The sequence below is a fragment of the Ornithorhynchus anatinus genome, chromosome X1, assembly GCF_004115215.2.
Source record: "Ornithorhynchus anatinus isolate Pmale09 chromosome X1, mOrnAna1.pri.v4, whole genome shotgun sequence".
NCBI lineage: Eukaryota > Metazoa > Chordata > Mammalia > Monotremata > Ornithorhynchidae > Ornithorhynchus > Ornithorhynchus anatinus.
Genome location: NC_041749.1, coordinates 59,042,076 through 59,059,795, shown reverse-complemented (window position 1 = coordinate 59,059,795; position 17,720 = coordinate 59,042,076). Strand labels below are relative to the sequence as shown.

At 42.9% G+C, this 17,720-nt stretch overlaps 1 protein-coding gene across 6 annotated transcripts in view; it reads right to left on the bottom strand.

The window, feature by feature from the left end:
- The window catches only part of FRMD4B (FERM domain containing 4B), a 336,920-nt gene that overhangs the window by 30,928 nt on the left and 288,272 nt on the right, over positions 1-17,720 (bottom strand). For all 6 annotated transcript variants that reach the window (XR_003754483.2, XM_029050698.2, XM_029050699.1 and 3 more), the window contains 4 exons: positions 8,927-9,010; positions 5,928-5,993; positions 3,857-3,914; positions 2,679-2,765 (listed from right to left, as the gene is read on the bottom strand). Coding sequence is in view for 5 of the 6 variants with exons in the window: in XM_029050698.2 (XP_028906531.1) it covers positions 2,679-2,765; positions 3,857-3,914; positions 5,928-5,993; positions 8,927-9,010 (295 nt within the window). In the remaining variant the exon portion in view is untranslated. The remainder of the gene's footprint in view (positions 1-2,678; positions 2,766-3,856; positions 3,915-5,927; positions 5,994-8,926; positions 9,011-17,720) is intronic.

The following is a 17,720-nucleotide window of genomic DNA, read 5'->3' as shown; positions in this document are numbered from 1 at the left end:
TGTAGAAGCACTGAGACAGGGGATCGGCATAAGGGAGCTCTGAGGAGGAGAGGCAGTGAGGTTGGGTAGAAGGGGTTCTCCCCTGCTGTTGCCTCTTTCCCCTTCCCAGCCTCTTTCATTACATGAGACTCTTACACTGGTATTCAATTATACCTATTACATATTTCAAGGAATCTCACTTTCCTACTTTGTGTTATAAAGAAATGTCTTTATTTCTGGCCTTTTCCTTAACTCTTGTTGAAGATCTCTCTTTCAAAGGGTAACTCTTTGGAAACAGCTTCCTGCCAATAATCTTTCCCTTTATTCTTTGCATATCCTTCTCCCTATGTTTTTTTTTAAGCCACTTAATTATAATAAAGCACGCAAACGCTATGAGGATTAATCATCTATAAACACTTTCTTCATAAACACAATTTTATTGGAGGCTATTACTTGACCATTACTCTTGGCTACCAATTAGGAATTGTAGTTTGTTATACACTGCATGTTTCATACATGCTAATGAATGAAACATGATCTTTTTCGCATAAATCAGTTTTGATCATCCTTATGAATTTATACATCCTTTTATTTATATAAAGTGGCTATGGGAAAGGTAATTGCAGCACCCAAAATGGAGTCTTGAAACACCCATCTGCACTGAATAATCGAAAATAGGATCATCTGAAAAATTTTTGAGGAGAAATAAAAGGAAGTGGGGAGTTTTATATATGAATTTATTTTAAAATTGAACATCCTACAGATGAGAAAACTGGGTAAAGCAGAGGAATATGGAATTGGCCTATCCTGTCCACATTTTTTTGGATAAAAAAATCTGATTATGATCTTCATCAACAACCAGTGTTATTTACCAATTAGCTGTGTGTGAGATGCTGTGCTGAGCACTACCAGTAATTCTTAATTGAGGAAAGACTTGAAAATAAAAGTAGAAAGAAATTAGTATGATTTGTTACTTATTAACTAAAGTCAGAAGTTTACTAAGGGGATATTTGTAAATTGCCCAGTAGTGAATCTCAACTGTAGTGCTTTAATCCACATTTGCCAAACAACTAATTTTTAATTACTACAAATACGCACACACACACACATTTGTCACTCATTCTCAAAGATGCTACTGACTGTGAAATTCACCTCTGCGTATATATGACTGAAAAGGCTAATGCTGGATTTACAATCCAGTCCATGTTGGGCACATACAAATTAACTGCCCAGTCATCGACCACTGGTCCTGATCTTTCATAAACTACATTTAAAAAAAAGAGAAGTCCCAAATAATCCTCTCTCTAAAATCAAAACCACAGAGAAACACATTATTAATTGTCAGTGCTTGAAATATAATTCTATAACCCTCCTTAAAATCGTTTGGAACATTCATAACTAAAATCTATTTTATTCACAGTGTGTATGTTTCAAAGTTTTACAGCACAGTTGTAAAGACATATTATTACATGATAATACTCCTAGATCGAGATCTCTTTGGAAGGTGCCCCATTATTTACTGCCATGATTTCTGATAAGAAGAAATAATATCCACATAGTCTGTGATCCTGGAAGATCTGAATTTCAGCCCAGGACTGCCACTCTCAATCAGACTGTGGCCCAGGGCAAGTCAAGTGCCTTTTCTGTCTCAGTTTCACAACAATAAAATGGAGGTAGTATTTACTTTCATAACTCAAAGAAAGATTGTGAGGATTGATTGGTGTCTGTAAAGTGCTTTGAAGATGAAGAACACTATGTATGATTACAAGATCTGTTTTATGGTGAATTTGGATGTTTTTCTAATACTCATGAAAGCAAGAGACTGATCGAAGTGATATGTGTTACATAGGGCTCCAGTGTCAGGTTTTGATAACACAGCCATCCTTGGCCTGTTATTATGTGCCTTGTTTCACTTATGTAACTCTCACTGTTGTGAATGGGAGGTTCACAAGGAAGGATTGCCTGACTGGGTCTAGAGATGAGTTAATATAAAGGAGATTTGGCCAATGCTGATGTCAAAAATTATCCCTATCTCTGTGATAAGTTAACTTTTGTGAACAGAGTATGTACCCAAAGGAAAGTTCTGTTAGCAGGTCTTAATAGCTCAAGTCATCACCATTGTTATCACAATCAAGAGGAATTACAATAAGACAAGTTCCCTATCCTCAAGAAGGTTATACTCAAAGAGGCAGGTTGATAATAATAATAGTTGAGGTATTCATTAAGTGCTTACCATGTTCATTCATTCAATCACATTGAGTGCTTACTGTGTGCAGAGCACTGTACTAAGCACTTGGGAGAGTACAAAATAACAATAAACAGACACAGTCCCTGCCCACAACGAGCTATATTCCAAGCACTATCTGAAGCATTGGGGTAGATAGACAATAATCAAGTCAGACACAGTACCTATTCCACATGAGGCTGAGTCTTGAGTGGGGGAAAAATGCGGGGAGCAGGGAGACAGGTCGGGAGAGAACAGGTATTAATCCCCACTTTACAGATGAGGAAACTGAGGAAGCAGTGGGATGGTGGGAAGAGGAGCTTGAATTATAAAACCAACATTACTGAACTGGATTCCACAACTTTCTGAACTGGACTCCCTTTTGAAGGACAGGCAATGTTCTTACTAGTTCATCTCTGGAGTTAATTAAAAGTTCTGCATTAGTTTTTAGAAAACTAAAATGACAAACACTCACTTTCCGAGGTTTCACCTTGTCTTGTATATCGTATTGTCCAATTCCCTTATAGCTGATTCCAAGCCACCAAGGAATCCCTTGTTTATCCTACATAATGGAAAAGCATGAGAACTAAGACATAACAAAGGGTTAAGCCCACCAGAGATTAAACACTATTTATTTCATCCTCCAACAAGTATAAGCAAGTCAGATATAAAACTGTCTGTGTAAATATCCCTACGTGTAAAGACCAAAGGTATTTTTTAATGTATTTCCACTGTTTTTCTGAATGGAATTGACAGCCCAAATGGTGTTTAATATCATTAGCATCGAAAAAAAGGCCACATTACTGCTTTGATTCTACAGATGAAGATGTGCAATGAAGCTTTAGTGATTTAACTGAGAACTGAACAAAAGGACAGGGTTAATTATACACTTTAAAAAGTTGGCTACTTGGTATCTCAATGAGTTGTCCTAAAAGCCCAAAATCGCAGAGTACTATGCAGAATGAGAAAAGGACCTCCAATTTGAAGCACAAAATTTCCCTCTCAACAACTCATGAGAGAGTAAAATTAAAGTATAAGACGAGGTCCCTGTGTTTCAGTATGCAGAGTAAAACCCTGGAGATAGGAAGGAGTAATTGCACTTTTCTATACAGATTTCTCTTGTAATTCAATCTACCCCAAAGTCAAAGGGTACATTCGCAGGGAAAAGGAAAAATGAAAGCTCCCCAACATAGACCCACAAGACTTACAAAGGAAAACTCTTTTTAGTAGTGTTCTGCCTTAAAAATAAATTTTTCTCCTATGGGATTTTATATAGGCAGTAAGCTTAAATAATTTACAAAGCACCCCTTTATAGGAAACTATATTTTCTTCATTACATTTGGCATACCTTGATTAATACTGCACAGACTTCTGAAAGATCTATAAACTATTCGAGAGAGGGACTTGTTATCCTAAGAGAACCTTTTAAATTAGATTGATAAAGATTTTTTCCTGGAACACTCTGAACACCCCTTATTTGATCTCATTTGAAATCTGTTTAGGAAAAAAATGAAATTGTTTTGGAGCATTTGTTGAAAACAAAGATCTAGGACACTGTTAAGAGTTGTTGGGCTGTTAATCAACTCCAACAAAAAAAGTACAGCCACTTGTAAGAAGATAGTTGTTAACATTACATTTTCTAAGAAAATTTACCTTTACTCCGTAGTAATGGACTCCATATGTAGGTAGAGCTTCTACTACTTTCATGTACCTGTAGAAAGAGTACAGATTGGGTCAGTTTTTCCTGCAGAAAATAATGAGCATTTTTGGTTTACAAATTCAACCCTGCAGTATGAGCTTTTTACCTGCACATTCAGCGAGCCCTAACAGGGGGAAAAGAAGTTAAGGGCCCATAAACTATTTGAACCAATGTCTGTACATGAGAATGCACATTTCCCTGAGTACAATTATCTACTTTCACAGATGCATTAGTTGCCATGACTAACCTTTTCTTACTAAAGTGAAATTTTCCAGTCCTTAATGTGTTTTGCCTTATCAAAAGGTCAGGAAGTGAGAACAAAACTCCATTTTCCAAAGGTCTCTAGAAATAACATTTGCAAAATATCAGGGAAAGTACTGATTAAAATTCCTTAATGCCCATGCCTTGGAAAACTAGAATACTATAAGCCTAGAAAGCAAGAATTCAAAGGTTAGCCCATTTAACCAGCCTATTTCACAAGGATAAAGTTAAATGGAATCTCTTAAAAAGGTGAACGTTTAGTTTTAACCTCAACTACATGCTGCTACGTAAGCCTCTGCTTCAGTTGGGCTTTGGCTAACTGAGAAACTGTCCTTAGGAGGGTCTGAAGAAAGTAAGAGGGCAGCTTGTGTACCAGAGCTCTACGTAACTCAGGTTGGCTTGGAACTCTGCTCTGTAAAAGGAAAAATCCTGGAATGGCCATTTTAGTATGAAAATTGTTTTGCCACCACTCCTGTCCCCACCCCTTGTTGTTTCTTGGTCACCAGCAACTGCAGCCCTGCCTCTCCCATTTTTACTCCACCCCAAGGTTTTGGGCTGCGTGCCCAGCATGCCCTTCGGGACAAGCTGGCACCTCCATGCCTTGCCCTCTGCTGGCAGGACATGACCTCCAATGCAGGCCAGGGAAACTATAAGGGTCATTTGGGCCTTTCCCCTGGTGACAGACTAACCCCGTGCCTGCTTCCCCACCTCCATGCAACGCCCGCTCACTGCTGCTACACTTGCATATCGCAATCATAATGATGATACCATGGTCCTAAATTTCTCATTCCTTCAGTGAGTGTGACACAACACTGAACAAGAGAAGCTACAGATACAGCCTTGCAGGTCTCCTGGGGAAAGAGGTTCTTTGTGAGGATTAGGAATTTCTTATATCTTTTTCCTGAAGGATAAAAACAGAGTTGCTGTTTTCAACTCTACTACCATCAGAGACTGTCTATGGGGGTAACAGCACCTCTTGAACAACTGAGACAAAGACAAAAAGACAAAAAAAAATTGTCTTCAATAACTTGGAGAAAGTCATCAGCAATATAGTTTTTAATGCAACTTTTACTACAACCACAGGTTTGGAACTATATTGAGAGAACTGAAGGGATTCCTCATGTAAACAGGTATATCCAAAGCTCATCAATGACCTTCCCTAAACTGCAGTAATATAATAAGCCACATTCACCAATGGAGAAACAGAAATACTGACCTAAATAGCTTAAATTAATAAAGATATAAAATTTGAGATTACATACTCCCTGTTCCTGCCCTGAATAAACAGGTCACACTCTAGGCACATTATATTAGGTGTGTTCTGTAAAAGCATGAGATTAATTTGGAAAAAGACATGGTAAACCTATACGTGGTCTCTGGGATTAGCTTCAGAATACAACAGCTCAGTGTTTTAATGCTCTAACATTCTCTTCTAAATGTGGCCCATCTTTTATGAAAATCAAAGTAAAAAACTTGTTCTGTATGAACAGCAGCTATAGCATACTTTCTGTAATTGAAACTTTGTTAGAACAGGCCATTTTCAACCCTAAAATTAACAAACCGATGGCAGTGATACAAGTCTTAACATCAGGCTTTCAATCAATCTAGCCTATACTTGATGAATTTAAATACAAGCTATAAATATATTATGGCTCTTGCCAAAAAACTGTGACAACTTGTAAGTGGGTAACTGGCACCCAGAACAATTTTACGATAGAAATGATTTCAAGTGATATCCAAATACGCAAATGGGAAATAACTCACTGAACAATGGCTTGTCCTCGGGTCAGACCTTTGATTTTCAAATAATGTTCAATGACTCGGCCCTCGCTGCAAAACAATGGGGGAAAAAAATCACCTGAGAGGCACTGAAAGTCTTATATGGCATATCACTATGAGGGAAAGTTGTATAAAACCAACATAACCCAGCCATGTATTCCGTTTCCTTACGGCTTTGTGTTCTTTTTTCCTATAGTATGATCTTTCTAGTCAGTAAACATAAGGTTTCTTTGGTCAAATGCTTTTCAAAGAATATATCTTAGACATTTAGCTACCCTGAAATCTAACCAATTTTAAACAGTAGGCAATTTTGTTGTTGTTGTTTGGGGCTTTTTTGACTCCATATCTAATATACAAGGACTAGGAAGCTGAGGGAACTCTTAAAATTCTCCATTCTTCACTTAATTATACCTGGACATTACATTGTAAGTATTGTTGTCAACTATTGACAAATCTCTTATTATAAAGTGAGGCAGCCTGACCTAGTGGAAAGAGCATGGTACTTAAAGTCAAGAGATATGGGTTCCGGTCCGGATGCCACCACTTGCCTGCTATGTGATTTGGGGCAAGTCATTTGTGACTCGGTTTCCTCAACTGTAAATTGAAAATAAAATGCCATGTGGGAGAGGGACTATGTTGGATCTGATTATCTTGTATTTACTCCAGTGCTAGGCACATTGTAAATTCTTAATAAATACCATTAAAAAAAAGACATCCAAGCTTTCTAAAGTGGAAAATATATTGATATTCTTCCCAAGAAATTATAACTAGGCAGTAAAGAAAAATTCCAAGTGAGGAACACAATGTTGATGTGTGTGCCATTATGCATGGGCACAGCATGTTGGAATAGAATACTGGTACTTCTGTTGAGGAGGGAAGTAAAAAAATACAAAGTAGCTTCTTAAAAGCAGTCAACAGAATGACAGCAAAAGTACCCAGACTTAAAAAAAAAAGGGAAGGGAGGAAGTCCTAACACTATCAAACAGAAGTTCCCTCCTCCCCAGCTCTGATTTTGAGGGCTCAGCATTATTGGGATATCTTAACTACACACCCACTGGTCTCAGTCAGGCTCAGACACCAAAGACAAACATTCCGAAGTTTTTATAGGGGAAAAAAAAAACAGCTGATGAATCATAATGCTAGAAAAATCATTCCAACTCTCATTCTCAGCTTTTGACAGTAGTTCTTTCCAATCTCTGTCTTTATAACCCACTTTTGGGCAGAGTGTTTTTTGGGTTTTTTTGCTAGAGTTAATTCTCTTGAGTAGAGTAGAACATGCACAAACTCAGAGTAGTTTTTACTTTTACTAAACAAGAATGGCTGTTAATTAATGGTGCTATGGAACAGAGAAAAACAATTAAGAAAATTGGATCCAAGAAATAAAACAATTTACATTAAGGAAATTGCTTATCAAGCTAAACTTACACTGAAGTAAGTACTTTGATTGTATTATTTTTCCTTATCACATATTACCTTAGGTAGAAATTATGCATGGACTGAGCTGGGCTTAATCTTTACGTAAGCACACACATTAGAAGACATTTAAATTATTTGAAGAATCGCCTACAGGTATTTTTTATAAATAACTGATATCTCCTGATATTGCAGTCTTCCAAAGCTTTGATAGAAACAATGCACATAAATGGCCTGCAGAATCATACAAATGCATCCTAAAATACAATTCACCCCTTGCTAATATGCTCCTTGTTACCACGTCTTCCCACAGAGTACATTTGTTTTCTGGTCTTTGTTATTTACCCACATATAATGGCAGAGGTACTAGAGCTATCCTTTGGATTAGAAGATGAGATCCTTGATGGTGAAATTGAATCCATGGGTGTGTCACAAAGAGACCACGTTTTGTTTGTTTATTTGTTTTTATGCTTTTTAAGTGCTTACTATATGCCAGACACTGTACTAAGCACTGGGTAGATACAAACTAATCAGATTGGATACAGTCCATGTCTCAAATGGGGCTCACTCTTCATCCCCATTTTACAAATGAGGTAACTAAGGCACAAAGAAGCGAAGTGACTTGACCAAGGTCACACCGCAGACTAGTGGCAAAGCCGGAATTAGAACTCAGGTCCTTCTGACTCCTAGCCCGTGCTCTATCCACTAGGCCACGCTGCTTCTCATGTCTTGCCCAGTTGTACAACTGTGTCTATGGAAATGTGGAAAAGTAACTTTTCTGACTCCTTGCTATTTGGGATGAGCATTGCTCAGACACCAAGGGTGCTAACAGATGTCATTGCCAGCAATCAGACTTAGGTTGCTTGTTTCACAGAACTTTAGTTTCACGTAGAAGAGGAGAAGTGTGTATTCTATCACCCATGGGACATGCCCTTAATACATTTTTGCAATAGTTTTTTTTTTTGCACTGTTCTTCCATATTCTTTGGCCTAGTACCCCTATGCCCAGTGGCACACTTACAACAGTGCTTCCAGTGTTTAGAGCAGGGCTTGGCACATAGCAAGCACTTAACAAATACCATCATCATCATCACACACTATGAAATGGCTGGCTTATGTAAGCCTAATTTTATAGTGAAGGCTGACTAGGTAACCACCTGTAGTCAAAAAAAATCAGCCGGAGAGCTCCCTTTTCTGGAGTACTGAGGTTAGTGTCCTTATGCCAATTTTAAGGGTGTTTTTTTCCCTTGAAAAACAAACCACATGACCATTGAAATAGGTGGGACCATTTAAATTAAGTGTCCCAAATGGGGTACATTTTAAATAATAATAATAATAATGATGGCATTTGTTAAGCACTTTCTATGTTCCAAAAACTGTTCTAAGCGCTGGGGTAATCAGGTTGTCCCACGTGGGGCTCACAGTTAATTCCCATTTTACAAATGAGGTAACTGAAGCACAGAAAAGTTAAGTGACTTGCCCAGAGTCACACAGCTGATAAGTGGCGGAGCCGGGATTAGAACCCACGACCACCCTGAAGCACACCATTTATTTCATGGTGATACTGCTTACCAATAAGCTAGAGATGGATGTTCCTGAAGAGTTTTGGTTGGAAATGCTGGAAGTGTCTTTAGGTCCTTCCTGGCATCGTCATCACTGGAAAAAAAACCCCAAAACACATAGTTATCAGAGTCATAGAATGAAATGACTGTCACAGTTCTAGAGGTCTTTTCACATAGCATTGCACGGATCCTGGACCAGGGTTTTAATCCTGCTCTGCCACTTGTCTGCTGTGTGACCTTGGGCAAGTCACTTCACTTCTCTGTGCCTCAGTTACCTCATCTGTAAAATGGGGATTAAGACTATGAGTCGTATGTAGAACATGGACTGTGTCCAACCTGACGATCTTGTTTCTACCCCAGCACTTCCAGTGCCTGGAACACAGTACACGTTTAACAAATATAATATGGAAAAAAAAACCCATACAAAATAGTGTCACCTACACACTACAAAACAAGCTGGGAGCTGTAACAGTGTTACAACTACTGATAAAGACTGTAAATAAACCAAAATGAAAGTTGCTAAATGAGAAGCAGCATGGCCTGGGAGTCGGAGGACCTGGGTTCTAATTCCGGATCTGCCACTTGCCTGCTCTGTGACAATGGGTAAATCACTTCTTTATTCTTCTATGGGCCTCAGTTTCCTCATCTGCAAAATAGAGATTCAATATCTGTTCTCCCATTTGCTTAGACTTTGAACCCCATGAGGGACAGGGATGGTGTCCAACTTGATTATTTTGTATCTATCCCAGAGCTCAGTATAGTGCTTGACATATAGTAAACAGTTAAATACCCCAATTACTACTATTATTATTGTTATTATTGCTACTACTGTAGAAAGATAAAACTTGCTATAGCACTGGGAAAATGGGCTCTCCATATTGAACTTGCAACTTTGTAGAGTTACTCGTCTTGCTTGGTTTGCATAGGTCCCATTAAAATTTCCATTAAAGACTCTTTACCTTGGGAACCCAAGGAAGCCCAAGTATGTGCTGTGATAAATACTTTAGTAATATTATGCTTCCTGTCACACCAGGATATTTTCTGAGCACTTACTATTTTCTGAACACTTACTGGGTGAAAAGCACTGTTCTAAGTGCTTAAAAGAGAACAATAGGGTACAGTTGAGGAATAAGTCTCCAGGCAAAGAAAGAAGTACATCTATGTCTTTGAATGAGGAAAATATTTGGGTTTGGATCAATCAAGCAGGAGTATTTATTGAGCATTTACTATGAGCAGAGTACTGTACTAAGTGCTTGGGAGAGTATAATACAACAGAGTAGGTAGATACAATCCTTGCCTACAAGGAGCTTACAGACTACAGGGTGGGATATAATTTGCACTCAGCAGTATTTATCAAAACCGGAGTAATTTGTGACCTGTCTTTAAGGGTTAAAGTTGCAGATTACCCCTTCACTGACAGGGTATTCAAAGCCACTGAGACCCTTTTTCTTATAAGTCTCTTTATTCATTGAAAAGTCAGCAGGGTGGCTTAGAAATGGTGACAATCTTGAAAAACTATTTTGGGGCTTTTTTGCTACCTAAAGTCAAAGAAAATCACAGCAATTCTGTTTATACACATCAAAGGTTTATACCAGTTCATGGTCGAGATATTCAGCTTTCTTTTCTAGTGCTTATTTCTTACGTATCCTAATCACCAAACACTTTCCCTTAAAAAACATAAAGATTTTTGAGATTTCAATACCCCTCAATCTCCTCTCTAAAACAGCAAATATGAAAGGGACCCCAAAATCCTGAAGAACTTTTCAGAACCTATTTTGGTTTACAAATTTGAAATCCTAAACTGTTTTGAAGTTTGGGATGGAAAACTTGAAGCACTGTGGTTACAGCCTCACATTATCGGATGCCAGAACGTAAGGTTGTTAGCCGAAAGTCCCGAGGCATGCACCAGAGCAAACATTTCATAGTTTCTTTCATTTTTCAGCCTTTTCTCCTGAGCTTGCCAAAAGCACAAAAAAGGTGTTTGTGTTAATTAATATCAACTTCAGAGGGTCCAGCAGAACCGGTGGAACTAAATAGAAGGCTGGAAGCTACAGTTAAGAGTGTCTAAATCTTACCAAACACATATACATTTGACCTCATCTGAAGCATTCCTGAGCTCTGACTGAAACATAAATCTTAATTTACAGATATATTGATACCATAAGGACTGCAGTGTATATGTATGAATGGAGATTGCCCCTTTGGCTAGATCTCATGTTCTGACACCAGAATCTTTTATTCATCAGAATAGGAATTCAACTGCCAGCACTGGGATGGTCCTTACATTTTATCTGGGTTCCAGTTCTGGACAAAAAAGGGGGTCTTTTCATTTAGATCTAGTGGTTCTTGAATCAGCAGATCATAGTTTGGGGATAGCTACAGTACATATAATTTTCAAGAGGCAACTTAAGGAAAAAATGTTCCATTACCTGCATTTCTGCAACTAACAGGCTAGCATTCTTCTTGTTATAACTATACAACTTAAATGCAAGTCACAGAAACCGCCCTCTCAAAGGTCACCAACGCTCTCCTTCTTGCCAAATCCAACAGCCTCTACTCCATCCTAACCCTTCTCAACCTCTCAGCTGCCTTCGACACTGTCGACCATCCCCTTTATCCTGGAAACGTTACCTAATCTTGGCTTCACTGACACTGTCCTCTCCTGGTTCTCCTCCTATCTTTCTGGCCTCTCATTCATTCATTCATTCATTCATTCATTCATTCAATAGTATTTATTGAGTGCTTACTATGTGCAGAGCACTGTACTAAGCACTTGGAATGAACAAGTTGGCAACAGACAGAGACAGTCCCTGCCGTTTGACAGGCTTACAGTCTAATCGGGGGAGATAGGCAGACAGGAATAATGGCAATAAATAGAGTCAAGGGGAAGAACATCTCATAAAAACAATGGCAACTAAATAGAATCAGGGTGATGTACATCTCATTAAACAAAATAAACAAAATAAATAGGGTGATAAAGATATATACAGTCGAGCGGATGAGTACAGTGCTGAGAGGGTGGGATGGGAGGGGGGAGGAGGAGAGGGAAAGGGGGGAGAAGAGGGTTTAGCTGCGGAGAGGTGAAGGGAGGGGTAGAGGGAGCAGAGGGAAAAAGGGGGGAGCTCAGTCTGGGAAGGCCTCTTGGAGGAGGTGAGTTTTAAGGAGGGATTTGAAGAGGGGAAGAGAATTAGATTGTCTGAGGTGAGGAGGGAAGGCATTCCAGGACCGTGGGAGGACATGGCCCAGGGGTTGACGGCGGGATAGGCGAGACCGAGGGACGGTGAGGAGGTGGGCGGCAGAGGAGCGGAGCGTGCGGGGTGGGCAGTAGAAAGAGAGAAGGGAGGAGAGGTAGGAAGGGGCAAGGTGATGGAGAGCCTTGAAGCCTAGAGTGAGGAGTTTTTGTTTTGTGCAGAGGTTGAGAGGCAACCACTGGGAGGTGTTTAAGAAGGGGAGTGACATGCCCAGATCATTTCGGCAGGAAGATGAGCGGGGCAGCAGAATGAAGAATAGACTGGAGCGGGGCGAGAGAGGAGGAAGGGAGAGGAGAGAGAAGGCTGACACAGTAGTCTAGCCGGGATATAACAAGAGCCTGTAGCAGTAAGGTAGCCGTTTGGGTGGAGAGGAAAGGGCGGATCTTGATGATATTGTAAAGGTGAAACCGGCAGGTCTTGGTAACGGATAGGATGTGTGGGGTGAACGAGAGAGACGAGTCAAAGATGACACCAAGATTGCAGGCCTGAGAGACGGGAAGGATGGTCGTGCCATCCACGGTGATAGGGAAGTCTGGGAGAGGACCGGGCTTGGGAGGGAAGATGAGGAGCTCAGTCTTGCTCATGTTGAGTTTTAGGTGGCGGGCCAACATCCAGGTGGAGACATCCTGGAGGCAGGAGGAGATGCGAGCCTGAAGGGAGGGGAAGAGGACAGGGGCAGAGATGTAGATCTGCGTGTCATCTGCTGTCATCTGCGTAGAGATGGTAGTCAAAGCCGTGAGAGCGAATGAGTTCACCAAGGGAGTGAGTGTAAATGGAGAACTGAAGAAGGCCAAGAACTGACCCTTGAGGAACTCCAACAGTTAAAGGATGGGAGGAGGAGGAGGCGCCTGCCAAGGAGACCGAGAATGACTGGCCAGAGAGATAAGAGGAGAACCAGGAGAGGACGGAGTCCGTGAAGCCAAGGTGAGATAAGGTGTGGAGGAGGAGGGGATGGTCAACAGTGTCAAAGGCAGCTGAGAGGTCAAGGAGGATTAGAATTGAGTAGGAGCCATTGGATTTGGCAAGAAGGAGGTCATGGGTAACCTTAGAGAGAGCAGTCTTGGTAGAGTGGAGGGAACGGAAGCCAGATTGGAGGGGGTCCAGGAGAGAATGGGAGTTAAGGAATTCTAAGCAGCGAGTGTAGACAACTCGTTCTAGGACTTTGGAAAGGAAAGGTAGTAGGGAGATAGGGCGATAACTGGAAGGGTAAGTGGGGTCGAGAGCGGGTTTTTTTAGGATGGGAGAGATGTGGGCATGTTTGAAGGCAGAGGGAAAGGAGCCATTGGCGATTGAGTGGTTAAAAATAGAAGTTAAGGAAGGGAGGAGGGCAGGGGCGATGGTTTTTATAAGGTGAGCGGGAATGGGGTCCGAGGCGCAGGTGGAGGGGGTGGCACTTGCGAGGAGGGAGGAGATCTCCTCTGAGGATACTGCAGGGAAGGATGGGAAAGTAGGGGAGAGGGTTGGTGGGGGGGGACGGGAGAGGGGAGGGGTGACTTTGGGGAGCTCAGACCTGATTGTGTTGATTTTTGTGATGAAGTAGGAGGCCAGATCATTGGGGGTGAGAGATGGGGGAGGGGGAGGAACAGGGGGCCTAAGGAGAGAGTTAAAGGTCCGGAACAATTGGCGAGGGTGACGGGCATGGGTGTCGATGAGGGAGGAGAAGACGTTTTGCCTGGCGGAGGAGAGGGCAGAGTTAAGGCAGGAAAGGATATATTTGAAATGTATGAGGTCGGCTTGGTGCTTGGACTTTCTCCAGCAGCGCTCAGCAGCTCGAGCATAGGAGCTGATCCAGGGCTGTGGGTTAGTGGAGCGAGAGCGGCAGAGGGAAAGGGGGGCGAGAGAGTTGAGATGAGTAGAGAGGGTGGAGTTGAGAGCGGAGACCTGATCACCTTATTAAAACCATCGCCCCTGCCCTCCTACCTTCCTTAACTTCTATTTTTAACCACTCAATCTCCAAGGGCTCCTTCCCCTCTGCCTTCAAACATGCCCACGTCTCCCCCATCCTAAAAAAACCCGCTCTTGACCCCACTTCCCCCTCCAGTTATCGCCCTATCTCCCTACTACCCTTCCTTTCCAAAATCCTAGAACGAGTCGTCTACAATCGATGCTTAGAATTCCTTAACTCCCATTCTCTCCTAGACCCCCTCCGATCTGGCTTCCGTCCCCTCCACTCTACCGAGACTGCTCTCTCTAAGGTCACCCATGACCTCCTTCTTGCCAAATCCAATGGCTCCTACTCCATTCTAATCCTCCTTGACCTCTCTGCTGCCTTTGACACTGTCGACCATCCCCTCCTCCTCCATACCTTATCTCACCTTGGCTTCACGGACTCTGTCTTCTCCTGGTTCTCCTCTTACCTCTCTGGCCGGTCATTCTTGGTCTCCTTTGCTGGAGCCTCCTCCCCCTCCCATCCTTTAACTGTTGGAGTTCCTCAAGGGTCAGTTCTTAGCCCTCTTCTGTTCTCCATTTACACTCACTCCCTCGGTGAACTCATTCGCTCTCACGGCTTTGACTACCATCTCTACGCAGATGACACGCAGATCTACATCTCTGCCCCTGTCCTCTCCCCCTCCCTTCAAGCTCGCATCTCCTCCTGCCTCCAGGACGTCTCCACCTGGATGTCGGCCCGCCACCTAAAACTCAACATGAGCGAGACTGAGCTCCTCATCTTCCCTCCCAAACCCGGTCCTCTCCCAGACTTCTCAATCACCGTCGATGGCACGACCATCCTTCCCGTCTCTCGGGCCCGCAATCTCGGTGTCATCCTTGACTCGTCTCTCTCGTTCACCCCACACATCCTATCCGTTACCGAGACCTGTCGGTTTCACCTCTACAATATCGCCAAGATCCGCCCTTTCCTCTCCACCCAAACGGCTACCTTACTGTTACAGGCTCTCGTTATATCCCGGCTAGACTACTGTGTCAGCCTTCTCTCTGACCTCCCTTCCTCCTCTCTCGCCCCGCTCCAGTCTATTCTTCACTCCGCTGCCCGGCTCATCTTCCTGCAGAAACGATCTGGGCATGTCACTCCCCTTCTTAAACAACTCCAGTGGTTGCCTATTGACCTCCGCTCCAAACAAAAACTCCTCACTCTAGGCTTCAAGGCTCTCCATCACCTTGCCCCTTCCTACCTCTCCTCCCTTCTCTCTTTCTACCGCCCACTCCGCACGCTCCGCTCCTCTGCCGCCCACCTCCTCACCGTCCCTCGGTCTCGTCTATCCCGCCATTGACCCCTGGGTCACGTCCTCCCGCGGTCCTGGAACGCCCTCCCTCCTCACCTCCGCCAAACTGATTCTCTTTCCCTCTTCAAAACCCTACTTAAAACTCACCTCCTCCAAGAGGCCTTCCCAGACTGAGCTCCTCTTCTCCCTCTACTCCCTCTGCCACCCCCCCTTTACCTCTCCGCAGCTAAACCCTCTTTTTCCCCTTTTCCCTCTGCTCCTCCACCTCTCCCTTCCCATCCCCACAGCACTGTACTCGACGGCTCAACTGTATATATTTTCATTACCCTATTTATTTTGTTAATGAATTGTACATCACCTTGATTCTATTTAGTTGCCATTGTTTTCACGAGATGTTCTTCCCCTTGACTCTATTTATTGCCATCGTTCTTGTCTGTCCATCTCCCCCGATTAGACTGTAAGCCCATCAAACGGCAGGGACTGTCTCTATCTGTTGCCGACTTGTTCATCCCAAGCGCTTAGTACAGTGCTCTGCACATAGTAAGCGCTCAATAAATACTATTGAATGAATGAATGGAAGTGAGGACAGGGTGGCAAGGTGAGGAGAGATGCTTTTGGAAAGATGGATGGGATCAAGAGAGCTGAGGTCTCTGTGGGGGAGTAGAAAAGATTTGCAGGGGGAGGGAGTGTGAGAGATGAGGCAGGTGAGAAGGTTATGGTCAGAGAGAGGGATTTCAGAGTTGGTGAGGGAGGAGACAGTGCAGCGGTAGGAGATGACGAGATCGAGGGTGTGACCGAGTCAGTGAGTGGGCATGGTATGGTGGAGCAGGAGGTCGGCAGAGTCGAGGAGGGATAGCAGGTGGGCGGCAGAGGAGTCATCTCATTCTCAGTCTCTTTTGCAGGCTCCTTCCCTGCCCCCCACTCCCTAACAAAGGGGGTCCCTCAAGGTTCAGTTTTGGGTCCTCTTCTATTCTCCATTTACACCCACTGCCTTGGAGAACTCATTGCTCCCATGGCTTCAACTACCACCTCTTTGCAGATGGGTCCCAAATCTACCTCTCTAGCCCTCATCTCTCTCCCTCTCTGCAGTCTCACATTTTCTCCTGCCTTCAAGACATCTCTACTTGGATGCCCACCATCACCTCAAACTTAACATGTCTAAAACAGAACTCATCTTCCCACCCAAAGCCTGTTCTTTCCCTGACTTTCCAATCACTGTAGATGACACCACCATCCTTCCTGTCTCACAAGCATGTAACCTCGGCGCTATCCTTGACTCCTGTCATTCAACCCATGTATTCAATCCATTACTAAATCCTGTAGAGGTTCGACCTTCACAACACCACTAAAATCCACCCTTCCCTCTCCATCCAAACTGCTAGCACATAACTATATTAGAGAATATTAGAGAAGCAGCATGGCTCAGTGGAAAGAGCACAGGCTTGGGAGTCAGAGGTCATGGGCTCGAATCCCGGCTCCACCTCCTGTCAGCTGTGTGACTGTGGGCAAGTCACTTAACTTCCCTAGGTCTCAGTTCCCTCATCTGCAAAATGGGGATTAAGTCTGTGAGCCTCACGTGGGACAATCTGATTACCCTGTATCTACCCCAGCGCTTAGAACAGTGCTCTGCACATAGTAAGTGCTTAACAAATACCAACATTATTATTATTATTATTTATTACTATATAAGCCTCCTTGCTGACCTCCCAGCCTCCTGTCTCTCCCCACTCCAGTCCATACTTTACTCTGCTGCCTGGATCATTTTTCTACAAAAACATTCATCCATGTTTCCCTACTCCTCAAGAACCTCCAGTGGTTGCCCATCCACCTCCGTATCAAACAGAAACTCCTTACCAACAGTTTTAAAGCACTCAATCACCTCGCCCCCTCCTATGTTACCTCATTACTCTCCTACTACAACCTAGTCTGCACACTTTGCTCCTCTAATGCTAACCTTCTCACTGTACCTCGACCTTGTCTATCTCACTGCCGACCTCTTGCTAATACCCTGCCTCTGGCCTGGAATGTCTGCCCTCTTCCTATCCGACGATTACTCTCCCCACCTTCAAAGCCTTATTCAAGGCACATCTCCAAGAGGCCTTCCCCAAGTCCTCCTTTCCCTTCCCCAAGTCCTCCTTTCCTCTTCTCCTATTCGCTTTTGCGTTGCTCTGACTTGCTCCTTTTTTCATCCCCCACCCAGTCCCGCAGAATTTATTTACATATTTGTAATTTTATTTATTTATATTAATGTCTGTCTCTCCCCTAGACTCTAAGCTCATTGTGGACAGGTGGGCAGGGAATTTGTTTGTTATATTGTACTCTCCCAAGTTCTTAGTACAGTACTATGCACACAGTAGGTACTAAATAAATA